General features: G+C 38.3%; 1 protein-coding gene across 2 annotated transcripts in view; it reads left to right on the top strand.

Moving 5' to 3' along the window:
• Positions 1–3,568: 3,568 nt before the first annotated feature.
• Positions 3,569–12,575, top strand: part of rad18 (RAD18 E3 ubiquitin protein ligase) — a 24,311-nt gene continuing 15,304 nt past the window's right edge. The window contains exons 1-6 of one of the 2 annotated variants that reach the window (XM_033967326.2): positions 3,569–3,729; positions 4,403–4,481; positions 4,559–4,620; positions 4,695–4,765; positions 11,254–11,594; positions 12,161–12,260. In XM_033967326.2, coding sequence (XP_033823217.2) covers positions 3,679–3,729; positions 4,403–4,481; positions 4,559–4,620; positions 4,695–4,765; positions 11,254–11,594; positions 12,161–12,260 — 704 coding nt within the window. In that variant the 5' untranslated portion in view covers positions 3,569–3,678. The remainder of the gene's footprint in view (positions 3,730–4,402; positions 4,482–4,558; positions 4,621–4,694; positions 4,766–11,253; positions 11,595–12,160; positions 12,261–12,575) is intronic. The other variant, XM_055221727.1, reaches the window with a different exon arrangement.

Here is a 12,575-nt window from a genome sequence, read left to right on the forward strand (position 1 = left end):
AAATAAACATTGTTAAACTGTTCTCCGAGTCTGTCTCTGTGGTCCCCCTGTCAGTCGTTACGACAGCACAGCAAGCTTCAGATTAGTTTCAGCAGGGCTGGATATGATTTTCTTACAGGGAGTGTGAACTAAATTTCTCTGATTGGGCAGTCTAACTGTCCTTCTGTTAATCAGTCTATGTGGTGTAACTGTAGATATAGCTCCATCACAGGGCCTCAGCATGATATTATCTTTATCATGACTGTATGTCCTGGGACAGCAGAGATCCTGTGTGTCCTAGCTCTTGGTGATAACAGCTCTGGGGGAAGGCAGGGAAGGGTGAGTAGGGAGGAGTTTGGGTGAGGGACCAGAGGAGGGCCGAGGAGGTGAAGCAGGGGGGAGTTTGGGTGAAAGACGACGGGGGATAGGTGGGTACGGGGAAGAGTTCTGTTTAGTTGATGCCAGAACTCTTGATCACACTGTATTAGGTGTGAGGGGAGCCATCTTAAATCCTGATCTGATGAAGCTTTCTAGATGGTTGGGAAGAGCCATGGGTGAAGTAGAGTGGAAAAGGAAAAGGAGAGTGAGGAGTCCCTGGAAGGCGTATTTGTAGCAAAGGGGACCCAGGACTGGTCTGTGTGCAGGGGAGGTGATATGGGTGCTGCTGACTGAAACCTCTGCTGGGGCTGCCACAGACAAGTTCAAGGCCTGTGAAGAGGGCCCTGAGGGAAGTGATGCTGGAGATGGATCTTTCATTTGGGAAGGTGGTGATGCTGCTGAATCCCTCGCTGGAGGAGATGATTGTGGAGCTGGTGATGACTCCTTTGCTGGAGGAGATGGTTGTGCTGCTGGTGCTGACTCCTTCGCTGGGGGAGGTGGTTGCGGTAGTTGTGGTGCTGCTGGTGGTGCTGACACATTGGTTTGGTCTCTGGCTGGAGCAGCAGGAATGCTACTCTCATTCCTCTTTTCTCTCACTGGCCCAGGACCCTGTCCAGGCCAGTGCCTCAGAGTGTAGAGGAGGTTATCTGTCAGCACTCTCACTCCACCTCTGCTCAGGTGCAGGCTATTTCCCATGAATGGGTCCTCTCGTTTCTAGAATAGATCAAAGTTTATCAGTTTGAACATTAAATATCATGTCTTTGTAGTTTATTCAGTTCAATATAGGATGAAAAGGATTTGCAAATCATTGTATTCTGTTTTTTTTTTTAAAGTTTTACACAGCGTCCCAACGTCATTGGAATTGGGGTTGTATTTGGGGTGAAAATCATAACTAAACAAATCTTCCAGCCCTGGAATACATGTATATATTTTTTTATTACAGTTTTGATCCAGCCAACCAGTGCTTCCAGGAACCAGTTTTGATATTAACCACTGCCAACTCAGAACCTCCAAAAGCTGCAACTATGTGCATGCTCTGACCCACCAGTTATGACTTTAACTTCAACCTATTGGTTGAAATATTTTTTCTGCTTCTCGCACATCACATCCTTGAGGAATAATTGAGCATAAAACACATGTTGCCTACATCCCACCAAAATGAAATGACCTAGCTATTTACCATGTCATCATGTGCCACAGCCTGTGGACTTAACCTCTGTGCAATGTACAAGACACATGGCCACAAATGGGACCAGAAGCTTCAGAGATGCAGCTAAATGCCACAAAAACACAAGTCACTGTGCTAACAAACACCGGAAATGCACATTGTTATCTCACTGGCACATAATAGCTTGTTATCAGACCATTAACCGAAAGGAACTCTAGGGCACAATTAAGCATTGGCTAGATCTCAATAGCTGCATTAGCTACACCAGTGTAATAGCAATACACAAAAGAATCACATCAAGGCGCACAGATCACATCATATTATGACATAAACTACAGTGTGCTCTGCCTGGGTGGACTTTTTAAAAAAAATTTTAGTTTAAGGGTCAATATCCAATATTTATCTTGCGTTTGAGGACCATAACAGATATTAAGATTTTAACCCACTATTTTTGCTAAGTTATAGTAAACTTCATAAATTAACTTTTCACTTAAACAAAATCTAATTATCTAATTAACTGGGATATAAAACACTTTGTTGCATGATTGTTTAAACATACAGGCATATTTTTACTCAATAGTCTGTAGACAAATCTGATGCACTGAGGACAACCTGGAAAAGACATATGGGCACACAGAGAGTGAGGCAGTTTAGGAAAAAATATTTTTAAATTTCACAATCAGACCAATATCTGGAAAAAACCCTTCGATATCACAGATATCAATATTACCAAATAGCAAACCGATATAACCCCTGTAGTCTGCCCATGACATTTGAATGTTCTTTTTAACATAAGGCACAAACAGGCATAAGCACAATACTGACCATATGTTTCTTGATCACGCAAATCTTATTTTCACCTTTACTTGGAGATTTTTCATTCACTAGTGCATTTTAAATAACCACAGTAATTACAAACACAACTGTCAAAACACTCCTAAATTGTATTCACCTTGCTGAAATGCTGGATATAACCTGATGGAATTATAGCAGGATCCATTAGTATGTTAACCTGAGGGCATAACACTCTCCTCATGAAGGGCAGCCCAAACATGAATGACAATGAGCAAAACAATGCTTCAGTTTTCTGCTTTAGACACACATGGAGGACATAGGCCTATTAGAGCTGGTTAATAAGTTGGAAATAAAGTTATAAAGTTATTAGAAATGGTAGAATGATGAGGTAACCAATGATAAACATTGGCTTATACGTTTCAACTAGGTGGGTGGTACTGGCATAACTGTATACCTTGATATTTTCTTTACTGTCCAGAGAAATTTCTTAGTTGAGTTTCATGTATCACATAGAACATGAATTGACAGACATGGACATGAATGTAATTACCTCATTACCCTATGAACTACCCTTGAAAAAATCTCACTGCAAGTTTCTTTTAATCAGCTGTTTTTGCAATATTATTTTTCTTTTACATGACCAAATAGCCTACTCACTATTCAAATTTTGCACATCTCTAACAACATTTGCATTATTTAATATTTATGTATCAGCCAACCCTATGTTCAGCTGAAATCAACACAAAGGCTAGTTTAGGTCGCCTATACGCTTAGCAAGTATTTTGTGTTAGTGATAAATATTAAAGCCTGAAAACACTCCACATTTTTAAGAACTTTAAGTGCTTAAACTTTACATGCAGTAGTCTACAAGCAGCGATCAAGCTTATAATATGATGAGCTTCACAGCAGGGCATTGGATTGAATTATCAAGACATCTTTCTCTTGCATTTAATGAGCAAAAAACTTTTGTACTGTTTAAAGCCAATTAGACAGTATGAGATTTGAGAGCGGCGGGACGCACCATGCAACCTTTTTAATATAGAAAGACAGCGCATGAAAATAAGAAAAAGATTTAGCATCATTGTACACACATTAAGTAATTAACTTAACAATCATAATTCCTAATGACATATCATGTAATATTTTTTCAAGGTGGATCCAATGAAAGAATAATTATATTAAAAAAAAAAAAAAAAAAAAAAAAAAAAAAGAAACGCTTACCTTTGACGGAAGTGGCGTCATGACTACAAATCGGGCGCGTCCTGTTTTCTTTTAGCGGGATAAATTAACTTCTTATTCCTTTATTTAATACATAAAGTTGTTATATCAGACTTTATTCTGCATGGAAGTGATCAGACATGTCGCTTCACATAGAAACAGACTTGCCGACTAGCTTGGCACCTCTCAAAGTAAGTATCTAGGTAAGATTTGACTTATGTAACTAAATGCTTTCGTTTTTATGCTAACATAAAGCGATGTGACACAGTTAGCTACTTACAGCTTACTTTTTAAAACGTGATCACATGCGTATATTGTGTAGAGTTACGTGAACTTTGGAGACAGTGACGTAACTCGTGGCAATAATGTGAATCAAATGTTATCTATATGTTAAGTGCTAACTAGCATGCTCACGTTGTAATCTCTGACCTTTGCTTTATGCATGGTTTATTTATTACAAACAATTGTAATTATAATATTAACAATGATACATAACAAAGGTTTTGTGACATATGCAAATGATTTATAGGTTGTGAACTTTGCAGGACCTTTGTAAATATAAAAAAATAGTCTGCAATATCGTTATTAGTTGTTGCATGATGGAGGTCAAGTATAATATGTGTGTATCACGTTCCTTATGTTCCTTGTAGTGCAATGTTTCATGCAGGCTACATTTTTTTTTTTACTTACTCACTTTTTTTTTAAACGTGATTATAACTACAGATTCACAATTAATGTAATGTTACCCCATTAAAAAATAATAATAATAATAATACATTTATTTTTAAATACCCTTAACCGTACCTTTGTATTGCTGTAACTAAATAACATAAATAACTTACTATATATTTGTTTTTTTAACAGAATGTTGAGACTCTTCTGCGATGTCCCATTTGCTTTGATTTTTTAAATATTACAATGATGACAAAATGCTCTCACAACTGTAAGTTATGTGAATATCATGTTTGACTTCTTTGTTCTTCCCTACATAAATGTGTCTAAATGTGTATTTTCTTTTAGTTTGTTCATTGTGCATCAGAAAATTTCTTTCATACAAATTGCAGTGTCCAGTTTGCAACAGGGTGAGTATGGCAAAGTTGATAAAGAAATTGAACACATTAATATTTTGTGTATCTAACATTTATATGTGTTTCAGGAAACAATAGAACAAGATTTGAGAAACAACCGTTTATTGGATGATTTGGTCTCAAGCTTTCAGGCTGCAAGGTATGTAAATATAGTATTTTAAATTATTCAAGGAGAGTAGGACTGCTCCCTGACACCTTTCTTGCATCTACTAATTGTCAAATGACATTACTTGAGTTAAAGGGCAATTAGAAAGGTGCAAAAATGTGCAAGAGTATGTAAATAAATGGTACAGTGACTTCTGTGAATTTTTAATGAAGGAAATTAATTTCCACCAAAAGCATACCCAGAATAAAAAAATAAAAAAAAACATTCCCACCATCCTAATGGTAACTCCAGGTTATTCTGGAATGCCCATCTTCAGAGGTTATAGGATGCATGTAAATTAGCAGAGAAAGTTTTCCTTAATTGCAAAGAGTCTAAAAATACCCAGTATTTGAGGGACAATTATAAGCAGAAACTGTCCCTTTTTGACAAACACTTCAGAATTTATAAAAGAACATTTTCAAATGGCCGAGCATTAAAAATAGATAATTTACAGACAAGTAACCCACAACAACTTTGGAAAATGATAAATCAATTGGGGCCTCAAAAAGTTAAGAAAATTCCAATGGAAGTTATTTTAGATAATGGTGAGGTGGAGCTAAGAAAAGAGAAAGTGATTAAAAAAATGGGAAAATGATTTCTCAAATCTTTATGCTGGGGGACTGTCTTCCTCTGATTTCAATTCATTTTTTTTAAATAAAAGAGGATTTAGAGTCAATTATGAGGCAAGAAAATGATCAAATATGTTCCTAAACTCTAATATTACCTCATCAATATTACCTCATACCTCAGTAAGCAACGCTCTGAATAAAGCAAAACTAAGGAAGGCCATGGGAGTAGAAGAAATTCCAAGTTAAGTGTTAAAGTGCCCATGTCCTCTGAATGTTCTTTTTTGTTTATTTAATCTCCCAGAGTGCCTCTTAATTATAGAGGAATTAACCTTTTATGTACAGTTTATAAAATCTATTCCAGTATCCTAAATGCCAGATTGATACAGACACAGAGTTGTTGGTGAATGAACAAAATGGATTTAGAAAACACAGAGAGCTTGTATTGATCATTTACACAGTTTCAACTATACTGACAACTCAACTGTCTGAAAATAAGTCCACTTTTGTTTGTTTTGTTGATGCATTTGATTTGGGTTTGAAACTTCTTTAGGCCGGGGTTGATGGGAGATTTTATCGAGCATTAAAATCCCTGTATGCAGACTGTTTGTGTTCAAGTGAATGATCTATGTACTGAGTCATTCCCTATACCTACTATTGTAAAACAAGGGGATGTTTTGTCCCCAAGCCTGTTCTCGCTCTTCATAAATGACTTGGCTCTTGAAATCAAACAGCTGGACATTGGTGTACATGGACAGTGTTGTTGTGGGCATTTTGCTCTATGCTGATGATGTTGCACTCCTGGCTGAAACAGAAGAGGACCTACAGCCAGTTTCCTGGGAGTGCATAAGTTTATTCCAGTTTTGGCAACACAGGGTGATATGGGCTGGGTCCCTGTCTCCTTTTCTTAATCTAAAGAAAGTGTGATATGGTCAAATTGTGGAATCAGATTATTAGTCTACTTGATAGTAGAGTATCTAAAAAGGTCTTTGAGTGGAGTATACCCAAGTCACCTAGTCACCATAGCTACGGGGCTGTTTTTGCTGAAGCACAACTTCAGTATGTATTCCATAACAATTTACAGAGCAGCATCAACAGAATAAGAGCAAAACTGGTGTTCAATTATGAAGAGTAGTGGCTGAAAGGGATCTTGGCTAAACCCACGTTGCATCATATATTCAAATAAAAGATGCGTTTAAGAATTTTATCTTAGAGCAAATTTGAGCGGGAAGCAAAGATGGTTGATGGTAGAGCTGCGACAGGGCTCCTTCTCTGGGCTGCAGAAACTGGGAGGTTTTCTCAAGCCCCTGAAGAAGAAAGACTTGTGGTTTATGTGAGTTGGGAGAAGTGGAAAGTGAAGCTCATTTTTTGTTGTATTGTCTATTTTATAATGAATTTAGAAATCCTTTAGTTGATGAAATGTTCACCCAGTGCCCTGATATGTTCTGGTGTAATGACGAAAACAAGATGAAATGGTTGTTTAATTCTAATGTTTATAAGTTAGCATAATTTCTTTGCAAAGGCTGGAAGAAGCAGCAGATGAGTTTGTTTAAATGAGAGTATTGGTGTTTGTAACAACAGTCTGGCAACTGGCCTATTCTATTTTGTTAATGGTGGCAAGCCCTTTCATGGTGCCCATGAAAGGGCACCATGGGCACCATTTTTTGCATACAAAAAATGTCGAGCCCTTTCATGGTGCCCATGAAAGGGCTCGACATTGTTTGTATGCAAGACACAATAAAAATGTTAAAAAAAAGAAAAATTCATCCATCCATTTTCTTCCGCTTATCTGGCAGCAGTCTAAGCAGCAACTTCCCTCACCCCAGACACTTCTTCCAGCTCCTCTGATGGGACCCCAAAGTGTTCCAAGGCCAGCCAAGAGACATAGTCTGTCCACCGTGTTGTGAGCCTTCCCCAGGGTCTCCTGATGGTACATGCCTGGAAAACCTGCCCAGCGAGGCATCCAGGATTCATCTGGAACAGATGCCCGAGCCATCTCAGTTGGCTCCTCTTGATGTGGAGGAGCAGCAGCTCTGCTCCAAGCTCCTCCCTTGTGACTGAGCCCCTCACTCTGTCTCTAAGTGAGCGCCCAGCCAGCCTGCAGAAAAAAACTAATTTGACCGCTTGCATCCGCAATCTTATCTTTTTAGACATACCAAATGTCATGACCATAGGTAAGGATTGGAATGTAGATTGACAAGTAAATTGAGAGCTTTGCCTTTCGACTCAGCTCTTTCCTTACCTCAATGGTCATTTGCTGTGACCGCATCACTGCAGACGCTGCACCGCCTGTCGGTCTCAAGCTTCATCCTTCCTTCACTTGGTGAACGAGACCCAACAAGAGATACTTGGACTCCTCCATTTGAGGGAGTGACTCTCGATCCACCTGTAAAGGGCAAGCCGCCTTTTTCCGGTCAGGAATCATGGCCTCGGATTTGAAGCTGATTTTCATCCCAGCCACTTCACCCTTGGCTGCAAAGCGACCCAGTGAATGTTGCAGGTCCTGGTTCAATAAAGCCATTAGGACAACATCATCTGCATACAGCAGAGATGAGATTCTGTGGTCCTTGAACCAGACCCCTCCTGACTGCACCTAGACATTCTGTCCATAAAAATAATGAACAGAACCAGTAAAAAAAAACCCATTCCTTTATCTTTAGTTGTGAGTTGATTTTCTACAATCGACATTTCTAAGCAGTTATTTAATGTTAAGAAAAAGCATTTGGCATAGTTTCTACTCTCTCTGCATAACTATTATGCTCATGACACTACACAAACATACAGTTTTTGATTTAACCATAGTCTCATAACAATTCATTCAAATAAAAACTATTAAAAAAACAATAGCAATACATTCATGGTTTAATTAATGCATGGCTTGATTAGCTGCTACCCCATTTAGCTGCAGAAATCTACCTCTACGGTCAATCTGGAGTTGGGTAAATCCGATAAAAGGCTCAGGCTTTCTTCTACACTTGATAATGTGTACATCGCTGTTTGTAACAATAATCCACACTCTCTGAAATGCCGATAAAGTTTGTTAATTATGGCCAATGCCGTTTCTTTGACAATTCTCAGCCGCTACCACTGCCAGTATGGGGTTTGGAGGTGCATGCTGGGATTGCGTGATGACAACTGCAGGAGCTCTATAAAACCACAATCCTTTTGTCTGCCTTTGCAATTGGTTATGTGATTATAAGCTTAGGAAAAAAAGGCATAGCTTTGCTCTGCATTTTCTGGAGATTTACAGTAACTGCCAACAAAGGTACAGATCATTGAACCTTTATTGTATTCTCCTTTTAAGGATTTTCTTAAATAAAATGAGGATTTTGTTTTAATCAGTGTAGGGCATGCAGGTATCTCATATAACATTTTGGGCCTTTGCATGCTGAGGGTTAATATTTTTATCAGACTGGATGAAGAGGGCATATAGTCCAATGTACACTTATTTAGAAGTTTCCTGTTCACCTAAATTTTCTCATGATTCCATTTAATGCAAGTGTGACTTACAATCTTGAATCCATTACAGATATGCATTTCAAACATAGCCTTGTGAAGTTGTTGGAAGAATGATCGTGTGTGTGTCCGTGTGTATCCCCACAGGCTAATGCTAGCTTTTTCAAAATGCAAATAAACTGATAAACTCAGCATCATGAAGGGTCATAGTAGCCCTCGGGATCTGACTATAATGAAACCCTTAATGCTCTGAGCTGGAGTAAGCCATTCTAATCCTCAACACTATTTGTCTCTTGTCTTTGTCCGTTTGCTATGTGTTCCCTTGTTGACTGAAAGTGTTTGTAGTCCTCTCTCTGTCTGTATTGGAAAAAAATAAGTGGATCAGATTGACACAGATGCCCAGGCAGTTGTCAAAAGAGGGTGTTGCCTTGACAATGTGAATTAGGGAGCTCTAGTTTCTGATGGAGCACCAAAGGGAGGTCTTGTTTCTGATAGAGCACCAAAGGGAGTCCTCTGATTGTTTGGATTTTAGTTACTTGACAGCAAAATCCAACTCTCTGTCCTTGCTTGTCCTTGTTTCACTGCATATCATAGACAAACATGCTAAAATACTAGTGGTGATAACTGGTTACAACAAATTTGAATAAGGTAAACATATAAGAAACATTTATGTAAAGTCATTTTTTTACTAGCAATAATGCAGTCTTTAAGTAACTTGGACATGTTTAAAATATGTGAATCCTATTGCAAATCTAATTGCAATCATAATACTTATCTGAAAATTCGCAATTAGATACTGTCCTCCAAATGAGATACTGTCCTCCAAATGAGAAAGTTTTGTGATTTGTCGTCAACTCATCCCTGTGCCAGCATAGCTCTTGTTATTAATACTGTTTATAGCGACATGTTGCTGAGCTGTGCTATCAGTCTGTAAACCCTGGTACAGCTTCCCCTTTATCAATCAGCTCAATGTTATCACCAGTCCAAAAGATCTGTCCTGAAACTAAGGATTTAGCGATTGTCATCACTGTTGTGTTGGAGGGGGTTATGTAGCAGCTTACACCTCCCTTCTTTAATTTCCTGTTGTCTAGCATTGAGCGTCTGAAAAATAGAATGCCATGATTGGGAACTCAGAAAGTGCTGCTGTCATCTAGAAATAGACTTGTCACAGTGTTGTAATTGTGATAGTTTTGGTTTGTCACTGCACTAAGAAGGCTATGCATCTAAAACATTATCCACATTTGTTGAACGGGCTGCAGGTGTTTCAGTGTTATTAACTGTGCTACTAGCCCATTTTACATTCATATCCAACTCCAAATATGTCCTGCTAAATTAACTTCCATCCCTCAAAGTAAGAACTATTTCTCCTCAGCGCAGGATGTTTTGTTTGCATTGGCTTTGAATGGTACCAACTAGCTAGTGGTAAAAATACGCCTTGATATATCTTTCACATGATCTAAAGAACTCTTTCATTGCGATAGTGTTCCTTCATATCGTACGCACTGTAAGATGGCTTTGTGAAATTAAGGATTTTTAAGATTGATTTGCCTCTCCATGAGCTCGGGGAGGTGGGGTCTGAGTAGGACTTCTCATAAGCGCTGATTTGTCATGGCATTTCTCATGTCTGTGGGGTCAGTGTGATTTAATTACAAGTATTTGTCAGGTCGCAGCTCAAAGTTTCTTTCTACAACAGAACAAATCAGAACAGCCTGTTGCCTAGTCACTGCTCTTAAACTGTACACTTCAAAATGTTTTACAGTGTTACAGGCCTCTAGTGCACAGCCAGCCTAAAAGCATGATATGGTAGTGGCTCCTTAATGCCATTATATAATACAGGGTATGAAACTAATAGTCACAAGATGAAAAACTAAACTTGATATTATCATTAACTATACTTATTCTGCAATTTTTGTTATTTTGACTTTTTCCTAAAATTGAGACCATTTGCATTTTTATTATTCTATTAAATATACAGAGTCATACATCACATTTGTCACTGTGGGTGTATAGCATACACAGGAGCCTCTCTAATGGGGACAGTATGCACAAATAAAATGTTTAAATATGGAAAGATGAGCATCGCACACCTCATTGGTTCCATTTTATTGCTACGTAATGGCCCTGTTACTGTTTGTTTACCATCCACTTTTCCAAGATGCTCGCCAAAGTGTCTGCTTTCCAGGAGAGAGGTGATGGTATAATTGAGCAACTGCAGCCTAACTAAAAGGACTCAATTTGCAGTATTTATTGGCTGTATGTCTCTTTTCACTTGAATGTTTTTGAGGATCCTGGGTCCTTAATCAGTTTAGGGCTCCTGTTTGACTCTAGAGTGTATTTGTTGTCATCTGAACAAGACTAGCACACACCCTTACGAGTGTCTGTGTAAAAAAAAAAAAAAAAAAGACTTAAAATAATATTCACTGATCCATTCCATTCACGAACCACTTTTCTTTTCAACAGGCAGCAGTTGTCAAAAGCAATGTTTGAGTCTCCTCCAAAGACGCCCAGTATTCCAGCTGTGTCTGTCAGATGCAAAACTCCCAGAGAGAAGACCCCAAAGAGCAACAGCGCCGTTTTAAGCCAGTTTTTCCAAAAGAAGCCCAAAGCATTTCCTATAGAATCCAAGCAAGATGGTCCCGTCACTCAATTTATCAAGGAAGAGCCAATGGATGTGGAGCTGCCCTCTGTCTCAGGCCCAGTAGCAGTTAAACAAGAAGAAATACACCTAACATCCGTTCACATGGGAGATGAATCATCTCATTCTTCATCTCCATCTAACGATGTGAAACCTGTAATCAAAGGTAGTTTTTTGTAGTGTTACAATGACTTCTAACACAATTTATACTTCTACAGCATTATTGACACAAGATTTGTGACTAGTGTTTTTATGTTGGTCCATCTAACCCTACATCACAGGTGTTTAAATGTATTAAAGGTACTGTGACCAAAGTCACTATAGCCACTATAAGTCTTTGACCATTACATTTAAGTCTGTGTCACAATGTAATGTGATGTTATTGAGGTTATAATGGTAGAAATACTTAAGCAATACCTTTTACTGTAAGTTTATGATCATTTTGGAGGACTGGGCCATGGTTTGGAAACCCTTGCCCTACAATGAATTGCATACTGTTAAAAAGTTTATTTTCATAAATGGCTGCATAAGCATGTTTTTCAGTGAATTTGGCTCAAATGGTGTAATATTATGGCAGTAACACACAGTAAATGTCAAGCTTTTCTGCATTTCAATTATTAACTATAAAATTCAATCATATGTACGGTAAATAAAGTTTCTGTTTTATAATTTACTATTCTTGCTCACTGAGGTGAAGTTGCATTCAGCCTTTTGTTTTTTGTTTTTTCACAGTGGACTGTCCTGTGTGCTCTGTAAGTGTGGCACAGAATTTCATCAACAAGCATCTGGACATGTGTCTGTCTAGTGGAGAGAAGAAGGAGAGCTTAAGAAGGTAAAATGGCCATCCATTGTGACTCGAACAAGGGCCTTTCAATGCTGTTTGTTCATCCCGTAAAGCTCTATAAGGGAAATCATGTACATGTGAGAAACGCCTTCATTCTCCTTGACAGCACTGTATCTGGTCGACTACTCTGAATCACGCACTGTTCATTGTGAAGATATTGTATAAGTTAAAATGGGCATATTGCAATGATGGACGTTTTAGTATGCATACTGCATTAGCCTGTAATTCTTCAGCATATAAAGGAATCTTTATGGGGGCAAAAAGCTTTAACAATATGTTTTAATATACATTACATGTATACCA

The sequence above is a fragment of the Periophthalmus magnuspinnatus genome, chromosome 5 (assembly GCF_009829125.3).
Source record: "Periophthalmus magnuspinnatus isolate fPerMag1 chromosome 5, fPerMag1.2.pri, whole genome shotgun sequence".
Lineage (NCBI taxonomy): Eukaryota > Metazoa > Chordata > Actinopteri > Gobiiformes > Gobiidae > Periophthalmus > Periophthalmus magnuspinnatus.